Source organism: Aptenodytes patagonicus, chromosome 6, assembly GCF_965638725.1.
Source record: "Aptenodytes patagonicus chromosome 6, bAptPat1.pri.cur, whole genome shotgun sequence".
In the NCBI taxonomy this organism is placed as follows: domain Eukaryota; kingdom Metazoa; phylum Chordata; class Aves; order Sphenisciformes; family Spheniscidae; genus Aptenodytes; species Aptenodytes patagonicus.
The window spans coordinates 25,064,401-25,081,838 of NC_134954.1; the positions used below are offsets into that span (position 1 = coordinate 25,064,401).

Genomic DNA, 17,438 nt, shown 5'->3' on the forward strand with positions numbered 1-17,438 from the left:
GCCTCCTTTGACTAGACCTCTGCCCTGAGCAATGCACAGCATGAATATAGCAAGGGGAGGGGAGACAATGCCAAGGTACAATGAACACCACTCAGCCATCCTTAGACTACATGGAGGGGAGGTAGCTCCTGCTGATACCTACCAAGCTGGAGTCAAAGGGAGCTTCTGAACAGGGAGTCTGATGCTGAGCAGATGCCGTAGCCCCCCTGACATCCCCCGGCTCGGTGTGGGCTGTCCAAGGCAGTCAGTGCAGGTGCCACTTCTCAGGTCTCCTTAGTGACAGGAGGAGGTTGTGAGACCCTAACCAGCCTGCCCGATACGCACACCCCCTGAGAAACATCTCTCTGATGCCTAGGCATAACCTGAGGGAATGGTTAAAATACACAGCTCAAAGAAAAGTCAGAGAGACAACAGAGTAGGTTCCTTTTTTTATGGAAAATAAAAGGATGGCATGCTTTGCCTATGGTCAGAGCTAAACAAGTATGCAAAACAGACATATTTCCCCACGCTTAGAATAAGAGGTATCTCTGGTGATGGGGCAAGTGCCAAACCATTTTCCAAGCTGGAGGCTTCAGCTGACTTCCTCCAGGGGTAAAAACAACCAACCTCACCCCAATTGAGCTCTCCGCGCTCTTAGGAAGGCATTGCTTGAGGAAACAGCCATTTGGACCATATCCTGTGCCCAAACAAATTCACAGGTGGCTACAATGGACACCAAAAGCCTTAAGGTTCATATAAGTGAAATACTGAAGTGGCAATAAGCAATGAAAAGACATAACCAAAACTTCATCAGGTTTATGAAGGACTGCTTCTAGTTTATAACCCATCAGCAGCATTTTAACAACCTTCTTAGAGAACAGAGTAACTGAGCAGTGACTGGGTAAATTCCCGTCTATTGCAAGGAGTTAGCAATAGGTCTCTACATTCAAAACCAGATGCACTGGGAACAGAAAGTTTTGCTGTGAAATGAAACATCCCCAGTCTCTCTGCTGCAACTGCTAACTCACTAGCTTCCCCGCATAAAGAAGAGAGGATGTTACAGGGGATGCTCTTGGGAAAGCAGGTTCCCAAGTTCAGGAGCAAGGGAGGCTGCGGAGAAGCCGATGGGTCAGACAGCCCAAACGGAGAGGATGGAGCTGAGCAATACCAAAACCAAAATACACCAAAGGCTTCCACGCTCCACAGCTGACTCACCAGCTGACCAGGAAGGTCGTTGAACCGCCAGGTTTCACAGCCTGCCTCTGTAAGGTGAAAAAGCAGGAGGTTTTCTGTACCCGAGGCTGGACCACCATGCAGCAGCCTCAGGATGCACTGATGTAGAGGAGCTGCAGCTGAGACAGTTTCCTACCCACACTCCTTTACCACCTCTTGTCACCAGTGTTTCCTAACCCACCTGTTATTAAAATCTCATCATACATAAGGTCTTGACCACCAGCAGTGGAAAACACAATTCAGATGTTGCTGGGTTCACGTTCTGCTCAGGAACAACTGCAAATAACAAACTGAATATGCAGAAGGTGGGGGTGAAAACAAATACCAGGTGAACAGTGTAGGAGACAGCAAGAAGAGTAATGAACAAATTCAGAGAAGTAAAATAAGCAGGACAGAGAAAGAACATTTCTTTAGGGCGATGCAACATGGTCAGTGCTTCTCTTTGATAAGCATGTACAAAACCTCCCTGCAGATGACAGAGCTGCTACGGGAAGCAGGAGAGCCAGGGCCCACAGATATGCACAGCCAAGGGGACCCGTGTGTCCTGTGTGAGGTGGTAGGGGTCTGCTGAGGGAAGAGAGAAGAGAGCCACTGTGGTTAATTTAATTGCATTTATTCCAATTCAAAAAGCAGGTAGTCACAGCCTTGGAGAAATGCTTGGCCGAGGCAATGGCCTTGGGGCTACCTTTTCCATTTCAGAGCATCAGAAACACTCTGCATTTTGGAGTCATTACAATGCAGCCTGAGCACTCTGTCCTGAAGGGAAAGGCTGTTACAATACTTTGCACTTGCCAACTGCAAAATGCTTTCAAGGTAGAAAATGCTTTGCCAGGATGGTGGCAGGGTCTGCTAGAGAAACGTCATCACATTTTTAATTGAATCATAAAGACACACGCTGCATGAGCAGCAATCACCGAGGAACACATGCAGAGATGCCGCTTTCCTACATTTCAGAAACAGGTATAAAAAAATGACCAAGACATGGTCAATTATTTTCAGAGGTATCAGAAAAGGCACCACACACTGAGGGGAAGGTGGGAGACAAACAAAGCGCAGAAACAAAACTGAGAGAGTGAGAGATGACAAAGCTGCTTAGCACAAAAGCACCCTGACTGTCTCTGGCAAACACATGCTGGCATTTGCAGGCTCATCACAAACCCAAACGGCAAAGCTGTAAACAATTATTTGTGGTTCAGCCGGATGAAAATATTTGCGGAGAGCAAGCCAAGAGACAACAAATAAACAAGCTGTGGGTCTCAGGGGCCAGATTCTGCCCCGTGCCACTGCGCATGCCAGCAGAAACCTGGCAGGGATGGCGATGGCACCGGCATCATCTGCCCACACTGGTGGCCGCTTGGGCGAGTGAAACCTTCGATTTTGGAAGGCGGGGTAATGCTGCGCAGCCACACAGTGCAGGTGGCATCTCAGTGCCTGTGTGCCACTAGCAGGCCCCTCTGAAGCCACCGACGGGAAGTCTGCTCAGGGGTTTCCCTGCCAAGAGAGCTGGCGGGCTGGGAAAGAGCTCCGGGGTCAGCAGGCACCAGTGCTCTGCCCTGCCTTGAGAAAATGAGGCAATGCCCCAAGTACTCATTCTTGCTTCAAGTCAGCAGTCTTGATCAGGCACAGGAACGGCTTTTGCTGTGATAGGAGTTAAATTACACTTTTTAGCTGGACCACTTGTAAGGTCAGTATAGGCCCATTGCAGTCCCAGATGGCAGGTACTGGGGTGTTTCCCATGGTGAATACCTATATAACACCTCATTTTGATTCTTTGAATTTCCTTAATCTTTCCTCTTTGGCTGTGGGGAAGAAAAAGCCCCTTTCTTGCTCCTCTTCTGTCAAAGAGACTCTCTCTGATGACCCCATCTCCATCAGTGAGCCAGCAGCATGCTTCACAGGCAGAGCCTCAAGGATGCAAGCATGTGAAAAGTAAAAAACTAAAGTATTGGGGGGAATTTTCCATGAGGTGGATACGTGTAGCTGCCTGCAAAAAAAAAGAAACAGCTTAGATCCTTTTCATTTTCTCTCTTTGCTATTCAGAGAACCTCTGTGTCATCTAAGAAGAGACACAGCAGGAAGCTGGTACTTGCTTTGCCAAAGCAACGAGAAGGAACAGTCTCTGTTAAAGACACCACCCTCGTAGGGATTATAAATACAAAAAGAGATTAATTTATTCAGTTGAATGTAATCCATGGAAAACACTGCAGTGAGGAGCAGGAGGAAGGGGAGCGCCTGGCTGTGGGCGACAGGCCAGGCAAGGACATAGAAATCACGTTAAAAACCTATAAAGGAGCACCAGAAAATGTGGTTTAATATAGAAGCGCTTGCACTCCTGCTTGCCTATCTAGCTCCATGGCTTTTGCTGGAGGAGACTTTCATGATGCCAAAGCAACAGGATCTCGGCCCAGCAGGCCGGGGCACCCCAAGGCTCACAGTTGGGGTACCTGTCCTGCCAGAGGGGGCAGCTGGGGGGGGCACGGCAGGAGCAGGAGGCTGTGTGCGATAGCAGGAGGGTTCAGGACATCTGGTTTGCCTGTGGGTTTGGTGTCCGGGGGCCTAATCCCACCGGATTTCCATGTGGGCACGGGTACTCGGCTGTCTCAAGCCTGGCAGATGAGCAGCACTAAGGGTCTCATGGCTGTGCGCTTGGAGTGGAGGGTCCCTGGCATCCAGCCATGACCGAGCGCCAGCTCAGGGGCACCGACACAAACCACTGCATGTTTTGCACTTGCATTTGTAAAGGTTTTTTAAAACATCAGGTCTGCAGCAGAAGGAAGCATTTCCTCTGCCCAGGCTGAGTTACAAGCATGCGGGAGGAAGCTCTAACCAGGGCTGCTGATCACAGCCCACTGCAGTGAACGCAGCTGCAGTGAACTTCGAATACATCCACCAAAGTTCCTCAGTATGTCTGCAGCGACAGTGTGTTGAGGCCTCCAGTCTGCTCTCGGCTTCCAGATCTGCTTTTCCGGCTCGCATGTAAATCTCCTGGCAGACACGAGGCAAGGTGCTGCAGCCCAAGTGCGAACGAAGGCTGCTGGGTCAGCCAGCTGCCTCTCGGGCTGCGAGATGGAAGGGTACTTTCCAAAACAAGAAACATAAAATGTTGTGATAGGTGAGAGTGAACCGGCATTGTCTTTCATATGAAAGAGAGGCAAAGTCTGCAGCGGAGGCAAAGTCATTTGATTCCAGAAAAAAAACCAACAACTGCTAAAATCAGTCACAGTGTGGTTTTGGCTGTTCAGGTCAGGAGAAGAAGCACTTATAAAAATGAATAATTGAAGACTTCATAAGTCTTTTATTATTATTATTATTGCCCTACAGCAACTATAAACACCTTCTGCTAAGCACAAAGAAATGCCCTACTGAAAGTGTCACGGATGTATCATTCTCTGCAACTTCCCAAAGAGCGCTTTGTGATGATTTATACTGTGAAATGCCCAAAGTAAAAACATATAGTAATAATTTTTTATCAGATTTACAGTTTCTTGGTGAAATATGCATCACTCGGATTCCACAATGATATTTCATTTTATAGATAATGTAAGATTCATAATGCCTTTAATCATGTCCTTGCTTCTAAGTGATTAGATTTTGTAAATGATGGGAGAAACAAGCAAACTGTTATCTCTTAGCACCTCACTGGTGTTTTGAAGCAAAGATTATTGAGTTTGAGCGCAGACCCTCCTCAAGGCACGCAGGGACCCGTCGCCTGGCCCGAGAATACAGTGACTCAGTCTCATTGGCAGTTGAATGACAATCCAGGAGGGTCCTGCACAGGGAAAACAGCTCCAAAATCCAGTGGGCCAGTGCCCAACCCTCCTGCCCCACTGCCCTGCCATCCCATCCATTACGCTGCAAAAAGCAGGGAGTCAGCTAATGCATGGCAGAGGTTACTGGAGCCGGTGGCTCTGGATTGATACCGCAGTGAATGGAAAAACCATTATGGCCAAAAATGATTCTTGTGCATTTACATAACGCAAAGTGTGATGGGAGGGCATTGTCTCACTCATGGGCTAATGACTTTCACCCCAGTGGCGGGGTGGACGTGCATGTGGATGGCGCTGAGCTGTCACCACACAGTGCTTTCGAACACAGCAGACGAGGGCTGCGGTTTACGGAGCCAAGAGGAGCCCTGCCTGCACCCTGCCTGCCTGGGGCCACATTCGGAAGAGCCTGGTGCACCAGCACCCACACGCCTGCCTGCAGTGAGAGCAACTGTCCTGTTTGCAATGGGGGATGAAAGGAGGGAAGGGACAGAGAGAGGGAAAGAAAACCCCCTTGCGAGGAGTCCTAAATCCCAACCGGCTGCTGTGGGGAGACCTGGGGGTCACCCTGAAACCCCAGCAGCAGCAGCAGGAGCCCCAGCATCCTGTGGCCCCTTGCTGTTTGCATCATGTCCCAGCACGGAGCCACTTGCCCCCACAGCCTCTGCCAAACCACTTGGGGTTACAGGGCTCCACATGCCCCCTCCTCTTTCCCATCAGACCCAGAGGAAATACACTCTTCTGGTTTGTGCGGCTCCTCCAGACACACCAGCAGCACTGTTACCGCAAATCAAGAGCAGCAAGTACAGGGTCTGAAAGAAGAGACATTTCCAGTAGTGGGGAGTGGTGACCCCGGGCGATGATGCCATTTCTGCCCCTCAGCAAGCAAAAGTGATACAAAATAGGGGACTGGGGGCAAACACCCCCTTAAAAAGGCTGGAAGAGTGATGTGGACCAGGGAGCCCATGGTAGTTGAGCTGGGATTACTTCCACCACATTTCAACAATACCACAAAGCCCCAAACAAACCCCTAAGTTTTTCTCTTCCATTCTATTTTCAGCTGGCTGGGGTCATGGCTCCCTTCCAACCCACAGCCCACACACTGGCAGGGGAAAGGGCCTGGCTGGGCCAAGCAGATGGGAATTGCAGGAGCATCTCTGCCAACAGTGCCACCGAGGGCAGGCGCCACGCTGGCTGTCCAAGACGCCTGGAGGAAACCCCGACGTGCCCTCCTGCTGCTCTCTGCCAAAGTGGTGGCTCTTCAGGAGCATCACTGCAAACCAGCGCCCAGTCCCCCCAGCCTTGGCGGTACTTGGCCAGGCTTGCGGTGCCAGGGCGGTTAGCACCATCTATTGTCCAATCCTTACAGCCGAAGGGCCTGGCTGACTTGGATAACGAAGAAATTCATGTGTGGAAAGGAAACTGCTCTTCTCCGTTCTTGAATTACTCAGAAATGCTGTCCTAATAAATAATTTATCTACTTTGTAAAAATGTGTTTTCGATGAACGCAACTAGGCTTTGGAGGGCTGTGTGATTATCAGCTGCAAGCTCTCCTTCCTCACCTGCATTGAGGTGTTCATTTTAATGGGCAAGTAGAAATCTCATTAAATACCTCATTAATAGCTCAGCCTGTGGAGCAAAGCTGAAGGGGAGAGCTGGGCAGAGGTACCCTCTCAGATGCCTCATTGGAAAGATGCAGTCACTGCTGGGAGCAAAATCTGGGGAGGATGTTTTGGCAGGGGATGTTGCAGGGGAGTGCTCCGCATACCAGATCACTGAGGTTGTTATTCTGTTCTCTGCCCGGCCTCTTCCCAGCTCAGAATGAGACCCAAAACAAGACCAGCCTGTGCTAAAAGAAGCCAGTACTTGGCTCAGCTGCAAGTTGGCGTGAGAGCGGAGGGGAGCTGGACGGAGTCATGCATAACCCCCCTACACGGGCCGTTGGTTGCGTTTCCCTGGCACAGCCCAGCGAGACCAAAGCGGCACCCCGAACTGCCAGTGCAGAAACGAGCGCCCTGGGAACAGCTATAATGTTAATAAAAGGAGCTTTGAGCAGTATTTACAGGGCCATGTTTCCTTAACAAATGCGTCTCAATGTCCCTTTCGGCATGGGAAACCCTGCTGCGCCAAGATCCCTTGCTGGGAGCCAAGCAGGGATCCCCTGAGGCCGAGGAAGTTTATTTGCAGTCACTGAGAAGAGAAACACGCTCTTGCTCAAGCCTGGCAAGGAGCTGTTCTGCCCGAGCTGCCCATTGCAGGGAAGAAAAGACCCTGTTTGTACGTGTGAAATGGGCTGAAAAATCGGTAACCCTGCTGCCGAGAAGTGGACCAGATTCATCCAGCAAAGGCAAAGGCATCAGGTGGGTCCCATGGTCCTGCAGCCAGGTGAGGGCCAGGGCTCCCCCTGCCTGGCTGAGCAGGGCGTGTCCCCTCCTTGCTGCTGGCTTCTGGTGGCCCCCAAATGCTTGGCTCAGCATCCCCACCATGGCATGCACCCATGGGGCTCCTGTCCTCTCCACCACCCGACCTGCGCTACCATCGCCTCGGGTGAGCAACCCACCATGCAGAGCCCAGCTAGACTTCCACATGGCCCTGTAAAGCCCTTGTCCCCTCCTGTGGGCTGGCCCAACCTGCACTGCACCCACATAACCCTGCTTGGCCAGTGCTGCCAGGTCTGCCTGTCCCTGGACCTAAGCAGCCTCCCTGTGCTTATGTAGGAAAATCCAGTGGGAACATCAGGGTCCATGAGCTTGTAACAGGCATGGCTGCACCACGTGCCATGCCAATGGCCCTTGTGCCTCCCCAGCGGCACTGTGGGGGATGCGAATGGCTGCAGCAGCCCAATGCCACACTGCACAAGGTGCACACACCGGCACGGCAGACCCCACGGGAGCCAGGCTGCTGGAGAAGGGGCTGAGCAGCCCCCAAGGGCACGCAGGACCAGGCTGACACCCTCCAGCCTGCCCACAGGGAGAGAGCTCCTCTTCCCCATTAATAATTAGCTACTAGAGGAATGTGCAATGCTGTATGGGGAAGGGTTTGGGCGCACAATGATGCATGGGATCACAGAAAATTGCAATTTGTGGCTGGGGTCCTTGCTGACAGCGGCACCGGCTCTAAAGGCCATTTTACTGCTTTTTCTTTGGACTTGGCTCCTCAGCACTTGCCGCCATCCTGCGGCCCGTGGGGCCCATGGGGCAATGGTGGAGACGGGCACAGGGTCTGTCTGGCCACATGGGCGGCCTTGGCTGGGCTGCCATGGAGAGGTGAGCCGGCTCGGCCAGGGGTGCGGGTGGTGCCTGGGGACAGAGGCAGCAGCCCCCCTGGCATGGAGCCTGTGGTCCCTCCACTGTGCACAGCCTTGGGCAGCACCAAAATAGCATGTAACAGCCTGTCAGCCAGCCTGCTAAATGGCGTAAACAGTTTTTGCCGTTTTTAGCAAAGTAGGGAATGTGTGTTGTTTCTGGGACGTGCAGTATCCAGGGCCAGCGGAAAGACGAGGGAAGGGCCAGGCGTCCCGCAGAGACAGTGAGCTGGGGCAGGGCAGGGGACAGCTCCCAGCAGAGAGGCCCCAGCCCCAGTGCTGGGGAGAACACAGCAACCTCGGGAAGGGACGACCAGGAGGACAAGGGATCCCACGGGCTGGGCTCCACGGTGGTGCTGGCTCAAACCCACTGGGGGAGGACAGCGGTGGGCAGCTGGGGTCTCCTTCCCCGGTCCCCATGGCATGGATCCTGCCCATGGGGCCAGGCTGGCCCGGGCAGCCACCGACCTCCTCCTGAGGCAGCCATTCTGACCTCCCCACAGCCAAAGCGATTTTTCACCCCTCGAATCGCACCAGCGGGGACTGTGACTGCGCTGATGGATCACAGCTGATAATGAGCCTCCTGCTCTATTTTATTCCTGTTTATAGATGGCTAAATATAACTTTCTGCTTATTTTTAATTCTTAGTGAAAGCTGCAATCCACAATCCATCAAGTCGGTTTTGTATTTTTCGTATTTGCAAGCTTTCATCAGATCCAAGAGAGAAAATAAGGTCAGGCTCAGCACAAGGTTTGTAGCTGAGTTAGGTATGGGCAGCGTGTCTCACACCGGAGATCTGGTGACCATGGTGCAAAGAGGAGAAGGTATTGCAGGACTTGGGGACAGCAGCTTTCTCTGTGCCAAAAAGACCCCCCAGCCCCAACCAGAGCTGCTGCCTCTGAGCACCACAGCTGTGGGCGCTGCCGGTCCAGTCTGCGTTTGGTGGCAGGTTTTGCTTGTCGCCAGGCAGAGCAAAGGGCATTTTAAATGTTTTCCTGTCACACAGTCAGAAGTAGCTCACTGGATCGTACAATATCTCCCTCTGCAGCGGGAACAGGAGCCAGCACCAACCCGCAAACCAAGTGTGTAAGACAACATAACTGCAAGCGAGTGCGTCGGGGGTTGTATCAACTGATTGTACCCCCAGAGGTAAACTTCCATTCCTCTTCTGGGAGGCAGGGATAACGTTTGGGAGGCTGTTTCATGAACCACTGAAAGATTTTTCACCGTGGTATTTTCCTAACAACTGAACTGAAAGGCCATAAGGTAATTGCAGTACTACCTATTAAACACATCAGGTCCAATTTTCAAATCCTGGCAGCCTAATAAATACCCCAATCATGCATTTCGGGGTTCAAGCCGAGAGTTGGCAGGGAAACCAGCCTTGTCTTGCTCACACCCTGGGCAGAGGCAGCTGAAAAAACCTCTCATCTTCACTGCAAAAAAAGTTCCTATTTCAGTTCCAAGATCCAGCTCCTCCATTCATTGCTCAGGAGATGAGACTTCGACAGAAACATTGGCATCACACACACACAAACACACACAGGGCTCTAGCAAATCATTTATAGGAAAACAACAGATCCAACTAGATCTCTGTCATATTTTACTGGGGTTGCATGAGGGATTGTTTTATGTCTCAACATTGCATGGAAAAATAATCATTAAAAAAAAACCCCAACAAATTCTTCAAATGCTGGACTAAGGGCTTGACCAAAATAAGGCAAGCAGCGAGCAGCCATCCTGTGGCTCCTCCCTTGTGCACCCTTCTCCTCAGGACTTCAAAATTCACCCTTGCTGACTCCCAGCTCTACCTATAAGAAATTATTTATTTGTTCTTTTATTTTGCGAGCCCAGGTTTGCCAAGGTCCCTCCTAGCTAACCTTGAACTGCCCCGGAGCAGCTGGAGAGGAAAACCTCCACTGTGCAAGGTTCAACCTCCATTTCAGAAGGAGAGAGACAGAAGGAAAAAAAGACTTTGCTTTGACCTAAAGCCAAAATGTGTGATAGGTTGAAAGCCATCCATAGGGCTGAAATTACTCTGATAATTCACAATAGCGCTGGCACGCGCTTGGCTGGCTTAAGACGAAACTCTTCCCCCAGTGCTGCCCTTCCCCTCGGGTAACTTTGCCCTTCTTCGGTGTGGCAGCAGCCTCCAGGCAGGAATGGCTCTTGCCATTAAAAGGAGAAGCCAAAACTTCTCACAGAATAATTAGTTTACAAACACGTTGAAAAAACCCCATTTGAGTGCATTAATGCAAGGCTGTAGGCACACTTTCTCCGTCAGCTGCTACCAACATTTCCCAGTTTACACGGAGCAGCAGCTTGTGCTGTACAAGCCCAGCCCTCGATGAGCAGGCTTTCACATGGGCTTCTCCAGCAAACCATTGCTCTTTCCGTTCCTATCAAATTCCCAAACCTATCTTTTCCCCATTAAGGCTATCTTCGCAAGCTATCCGAGTATGACTGGATTATATAAGTGGTCCAAAACTTAAGTGATGGAAACTCAGGAAAAATTAATGGGAAAACCCAATTTTTAGGTCAGCATGCGCACTAGCAAATGGAAAATGCAGTGTCTGAGCTGACAGCTCCCCATGCCCTTAGGGATAGCGATGTGGTAGCCGGACTTCATTTCTAAAGAGACTGCAGCAAGCCAACTAGGACTCAAAGCAGCTGGTAAGCATGATTTTTTTTTTTTCCTCTTACTAACTTCAGGATTTTCTCTTCTTTTGGGCTGAATCAGACAGACAGACTTTTCTGTTCGCAAGAAGTTTCCTTTCTTAGAGTTATTCTCAGAATAGCCAGCGAGTATTTTAAACCAAGAATAGCCAATCTCCCTTAGATTCATACTCCCGTTTTTGGAAACACTATTTAGAGATCAAAACTCCTAAATGAAAAGTAGTGAGGAACAGCAGTGAAAAACCACGTGGCTATAACAGCGAGTACTGCACTGGCACCTTTCGATTCACCTCTTTCCTCGAAGACTCCTGGGAAGATTGGGTTTGCCCCAAATCTCCCTGAGTCGTATCAGCTCCTTGCCAGAAACCTGCACCACCCAGATTTAAGGTGCAAGCCCCTTGGAGCAAGTCACTGCTGGAACTTCAGCAAAAACTATGCTACAAGCAATTACAAAAAGAAAAAAAGATCAACATAAGCCAAATGCCTGGTTAATACCCTTTGAAGAAAATACTGGAGTTTGAAAACAGATGGATTTTCTATTGTGTTTTGTGCAGAGACTTATTTTATATATATATAAAAATATATAATATTTTTATATATATAAAATATATAATATTTATATAGTGTTATGTAAAATTTAAATTCTGAATCGTGGTCTGAATCACTATGTAGCACTTATGAATGGCATTGTTCTTATGGATGATATGCTGATTTCTGCTGATAAATGAATAAGCTTCATATAACGCATATGAGCTTTTATTCCCTTGGCAGCTTCTGTATTAACTGAAAGTCACCAAGACTACTTAGTTCATTTATTACTTGTCCAAAAGGTACAACTGACATTCAAATATAGCAGATTATTCGCATTACACTGCTGAGCATCAGATGGAAAGACGAAAAGAAATGGGAAAGATATAGTAAAGGGATATCATACCTAAACCAGAATTTAAACTCAGACCTAGCAGACATAGCTTACAACTTTCCCTTTGTAAGACATACTTATGACAGAGAACTGCTTAGTTTCTCAAACAAGCAAACCACTTGTGGTTGAGTCAAACAGTAGGAATAGAAGTAGTTTTGCATTTGCCTATCACAACACTTTTCTTATGAGAAAGGAGGAAACTAGGTTGTGCAACGTATCCACAGTGAGGAGCCACCCAGGGATGCTGTGGGACGGGCATCGCTTCGAGCCCTTCAGAGCAAGCTGGACAGGCGTCTGCCAGGAGAGCTCCCTGCAGCCCTGCTTTGGGCTGCCTCAAATTTGCACCGCTTTTGACCTTAAAGGAGGGTTTTACTTTGCACCTGCAGAAGACCTGGCTCTGGGGCACATGTTGCTAAAATTTTAATGATATTTGAATTCTAGGCAGCATATGAGAAAGCGGAACTAACCCCAACAAAATCACCAAAACACAGCTCAAGAAACTCAATTTAGAGGCAGATTTTTATTGAACACTAGCATGTTTTCAAACAGCTAGATGTCCCCAGACAGCCTGTGCTGATTTTGGAGCGCATGCATGTAGCCGAGCCAGAGGGGACCCAGGCGGGGGGACAGGGGTCCCTCCGCTTAGTGCCATCCACTGGGGCATGGCAAAGTGGCCATGTTGCAGTGTGCCCAAATATGCACACCCTTACTTGCCAAACCAAGCCACTTTTAGGATTTACAGACATCTGCTTCACTTGTCCAGCCTGGTTCATGGACGATCGTTACATCCCTTGTTGCAAAGGGGCATTTCGCTTCCCAAAGCGCAGAGATGCAGGAACACTGCCTAAGGTTCAGGTTGTGGTCGCTGGACCCCATGGCACCCTCAGCCCAAAACTGCCTCCGAGCCAGGGCCACGGCCCCATCTCAGGGTGCCATGTGGCTGCTGGATTGCCAGAGCCCAGCAGGGTGGGCACGGTTTTAGGAGTTCCCTGATTTTATGCTGTTAGGTACTGCCCGCCAAAGTCATTAAGCAAAGCTTCGAAGTTTTCTTCGAAGCCGCCCCCCCCCCACTATCCTGCAAAAACTGAAATCATGGTAACTTCTTTGTTATTTAGCTTCCTTTGAAGCAGTTACGTGAGAGTTAATAAGACATTAGTTAAAATATGACATTTAAATAGCTTGCCTATTTAAATTAAACCCTGCAAAGGAATTGCTCTGAAACATTGTTTTTCTTGGAAATTACAGAGCTAAGGGACTCTAATGGCCATGCTGTTACTCACTTTTTTTTGCCCATTATGCCACTCACAATCCCCGTAACAGGATACGTTTTTTGTTCCAGAGTATAATCTCTGCCCGAGGAGCAGCATCACACAAAACAGTAATTTAAAAATATCTGTTTCCTAAAAGCCTGACCCAAAGCCCACCAAAGTCCCACTGATTTCTGGGAGCATCGGAACAAAGCCCCAGGCTGGCCATAGGGTGTCACCACCGACCTGGTTCTGGGGAGCCGCACTAATTGCTCTGATTAGCAAAGCAACTATATTAAAGAAGAATATGACCCTACAGTGCATAAATGCTGTGCAACTTGTCTTCCCGTAATCCAGAAACATAATTTGGGTGGAAAAAAACTGTATCATAATTTCATATAGTCACTCAGACGAGATGGAAAGCCTGGCTGTAGTTTCTCTTCACACTAGATAGGCTCAGGTTAGCGGGCTGTACACACAGCGATAAGCTGAGCATGTGGTTTAAAGGCTTCTGAGGTTTTGAGACAGGCCCTGCCAGACCTGTACTTCCAATCAGCTGCTCACTCAGCCGGGCAGAAGTTAGAGCATATCGTGGCTAACTGAGCAGAGCTTTGCAAAGAAATTGGCCACGGATACCCTGGCATCTGCTGTGCTAGGTCCTGAGCTACATCTGTGCCTGTGCAAAGAGCCCGTGAGCACTGGGGGAGTAACTGGCGTTTGCTCCACTCCGCGCTGGATGTGCTCCCGGGCTGAGGTCCACACTGCTCCCAGGAGCCCCATTCCAGCTTGGCTCTTGGAGCTCACACCAGCACCATGGTGGATGTGGAGGGGCCCTTGGGGCAAGCAGAATTGCTTTCCTTCAGACATGTTGATTTGAACTTTAGTCTTCTGGGCCTCTCCATTATTCAAGGGTGGAGTTTTTCTTCACTTTTTTTTTTACTTATTAACCTTTAAAGCTAACAAAGCCATTGTCCACATCAGGAACTGACGATGAGGGGCCCAGCAGGCTTCTTCCTTTGCTCGCTGCTGCTGGTGGCCCCCCATTGCACAGAGGTGGCCGCCCAGGAGGTCCAGCCCGACCCCAAAACACCGTGTGCCAACTGGATGGGAGGAGCGCCTGGCTACCCTGGCCACAACGGGCTCCCTGGCCGGGACGGGAAAGACGGAAAAGATGGACAAAAGGGAGAGAAAGGAGAGGAAGGTTGGTGAGGAGCAGGGAGTATGTCGGTGCTGGAGCCCATGGGCAGCCCCAGCGCTCAGGGCCAGCCCTGGCAGGTCTCACATCTCGTAGGTCCATGCTTAACCTTTGTCTGGATGGCTTTTGAGTATCTCCAGGGATGGAGATTCCACAACCCAAGTCAAAGAGTTTGGTCTGGTGGTTGTTTTTCCAATTAATGATGTTTTTTCAGATATGCTGCTCTCGGCAGCTCTGCACACAGCCCGGGGGGATGAGCGGGCTTTCCACTTGCTGACTCAGCTCATGAGGGGTGTTGAGGTCATCCAGCCTTTCCTCAGGGGACCCTTCTTGCTCCATGCTGCCAAGCAGATCCTCATGCCACAGCCCCCTCTGCGTTTCGGGCCGGTGGGTAGCGGCTGCCGGCATAGTGCAAACAACTCCCTGCCCCCACTCTCTCCCCCAGGTGTTCAAGGCCCCAAAGGTGACCAAGGCGAAATAGGAGTCCTGGGGCGGGAAGGGCCGAGAGGATTTCCCGGATACCCAGGGCAGAAGGGGGAGAAGGGCGAAGGCGCCTTCGTCTACCGCTCTGCCTTCAGTGTGGGGCTGACGGAGCGAGCCCCCCACCCCAATGTCCCCATCCGCTTCAGCAAGATTTTCTACAATGAGCAGAGCCACTACGACGCCAGCACCGGCAAGTTCCTCTGCAGCATCCCTGGCATGTACTACTTCGCCTACCACCTGACAGTCTACCTGACAGACGTCAAGGTCAGCCTCTACAAGAAGGATAAGGCAGTGATCTTCACCTATGACCAGTTCCAGAAGAACAACGTTGACCAAGCGAGCGGCTCTGTCTTGCTGCACCTCAGCACTGGGGATGAGGTCTGGCTTCAGGTATATGGGGAGGGGGACAACAATGGTGTCTATGCCGACAACATCAACGATTCCACTTTCATGGGTTTCCTCCTGTACCCAGACCTGGATGTCAATTAAAGCAAGGGGTGCTGCATGGGAGAGGACGAGGTGGCTTAACCCTGGACGGTGTTCTGGGGCACTGGCGCTATAGCTATACTGTATTTACCAGAAAATTGCCTTTTGCAGGGGCAACGATTGCTAAGGGTAGACCCTATTACCTGAAAAATCAGTGAGGTTATACATGAGTGACTTCCATGGGACCAAGAGTTCACTCCTACCTCTGCTCTTGCTCTCCTTGTGGAAACCTGGGCCCAAAGTCAAACACCACTCCTGCCACATCATGAAACAGTAACTCTCAAGATGGGCTAACCTTTTTTTACGTTTAAAACTGATAAGAGAAAAATTGGTTACATTTAAATACCACATTCTAAATTTCCCTTTTTTAACTACCTAAATTCATTTAAACCAATGGTAAACATTTTAGCCAGCATTTAAAAATTTGAGTAGAAGAGGGAGAAGACTATTCACAAAAGCCATCTCTGCTCTTGTTTTCAGCTGGAACGGATGGCTCTGATTTTTCCATCGTAACTCCCTGTCTTATCCTGTCTTATTAGGGCCTTTGACTTCCACCCATGGTTTGTTGTCTCCCTTCTTTAGCCCAGATCTTTTAATATATTCAGATTATTAACTTTCATTGATTTTAATTCTTTGATTTTCCTTTTATGTTTATCCCTTATCGTTTTCTCTAATGTAGACAGCATGCTCATTTAGGGCAGGGATCTTCTCTTTTGATTTATCTGAAAAGCCTTCTAAATGCCAGTGAGGCTACACCACAAAAGCAGCCCATTGATTGCATGGCTCTGGGGGTCCTGAGGTGGTCACAAATGTGTTGGCCGCACAGTTGTGATGCTCAGAAATGCCAGAAGCTCCCCTGCAAACACAGTGCCTGACCAGGGAGCAGAAGGTCTTTCAAGGCTCCTGGGCAGAGGGGACCTCAGGGTGGAGGTGTCCCTTCCCAAATCACTCACCTGGTGCTGGGGGTGATGGCACGAGTACGTGTTCAGCCCAGAGGTTTCCATCTACAAGCTGGCAGGATCCTGTCCCATCTTCCCTCTGAATAGCTCCCAAGTGCAGTCAGAAGTTGAGATCTAGCAACCGTGTTTCTACTTTTCCACACCGTAAGTGTGCCATAAGCAATGTTTTGCACACCAGATGGGCAGAGCTTCAGGCGGTTGTGCAACCTTCCATGTTGAGTGGGCTCCTGGGATGAACACCGCCAGGACCTGCCCCAGCTCTCGGCAAGGTTACCTTAATGGGGGAAGAGTATTAAGGCTGAGATTAGTAGCTGCTTTTCAAGGAGCTTGCTTGACTTTTAAAAGAGGTTTTGATGGCTTCTCAGATACATTCAAAGATGACTCCCATTAAGCTTCAGAACAAGCTAACACAGATCAGAGCTAACGCGTTATTACAAGCACAAAACAGCATTAAAAGCTTCAACTGAAATAACTTCGAACAGCAGCAGCATTTTCTACACTCCAGTGAATTACCACATTACAAATAATAACAACAATAAAACACTCTCTCAATGAGAATGCTCCCACATTTTTGTATGCGTCACTGGGAAGGATTTGAAGAAAGGGACATTCTCCTAGCCTCACCAGGCAGCCCAGGAAAAAAAAAAAAAATTTTGCCAGCAAGGTGGGGGCATCCTGGGCTGGCACACGCAGGAGCAGCACCCTTTTGCTTTCCCAAGAAACTCCCCACCCTCTAGCTTTCACCAAGGCTTCAGCATTTCACCACCTCGCACTGTATTGCCTCCTTTTTGGTTAAAAAGAGCTCTGGTTTCCCAACTGTTTCCCCAAAACCACTGTGCCTGAATCCACCCTGACCAGCCAGCCAGAGAGAGGGGCTCTGCTGGCCGGGGAGGCTTCAAGCTTCCAGTATACTAGATTTAGCAAGGGCTAAAGTGATGCTCAACCTGATCACTCTGAATTCAGAGAGCTGGGAAAAAACCTGCTCCTATTGTGTGAATTAATGGGGTGGGAACAGGGGGAAAAAAAACCCCAAACTGTAAAAAACTAATCCATAAACAAAAGGAGATGCAGCAGTTGCTGGATCAAATGGCATAAGAGGCTTAAATTGAAAGGATCAAGTCAGAGCTTTTGCAGTGTTTTTTTCAAATATTTTCAGATGGATTTTCTGAAGGCAGGGAAAATTGAAACAA

The 17,438-nt window shown here is 49.5% G+C and overlaps 1 protein-coding gene and 1 long non-coding RNA gene across 2 annotated transcripts in view; one reads left to right on the forward strand and one right to left on the reverse strand.

The window, feature by feature from the left end:
• LOC143162003 (uncharacterized) overlaps positions 1-16,518 on the reverse strand; it is a 28,335-nt gene extending 11,817 nt beyond the window's left edge. Inside the window, exon 1 of the long non-coding RNA XR_012995635.1 lies at positions 16,243-16,518. This is a non-coding gene — a long non-coding RNA (uncharacterized LOC143162003). The remainder of the gene's footprint in view (positions 1-16,242) is intronic.
• On the forward strand, positions 10,787-16,806 carry ADIPOQ (adiponectin, C1Q and collagen domain containing). The gene is made up of 3 exons (XM_076341596.1): positions 10,787-10,953; positions 14,107-14,326; positions 14,766-16,806. The coding sequence occupies exons 2-3, from the start codon at positions 14,116-14,118 to the stop codon at positions 15,290-15,292; spliced, it is 738 nt and encodes a 245-aa protein (XP_076197711.1). The 5' UTR covers positions 10,787-10,953; positions 14,107-14,115; the 3' UTR covers positions 15,293-16,806.
• The last annotated feature ends 632 nt before the right edge of the window (positions 16,807-17,438 follow it).

Excerpts from the sequence above, each read along its gene's own strand:
- ADIPOQ (XM_076341596.1), top strand. The coding sequence starts at position 14,116 with ATGAGGGGCCCAGCAGGCTTCTTCCTTTGCTCGCTGCTGCTGGTGGCC. Across the intron at positions 14,327-14,765 it reads GGGAGAGAAAGGAGAGGAAG|GTGTTCAAGGCCCCAAAGGT; the intron begins GTTGGTGAGGAG and ends TCTCTCCCCCAG.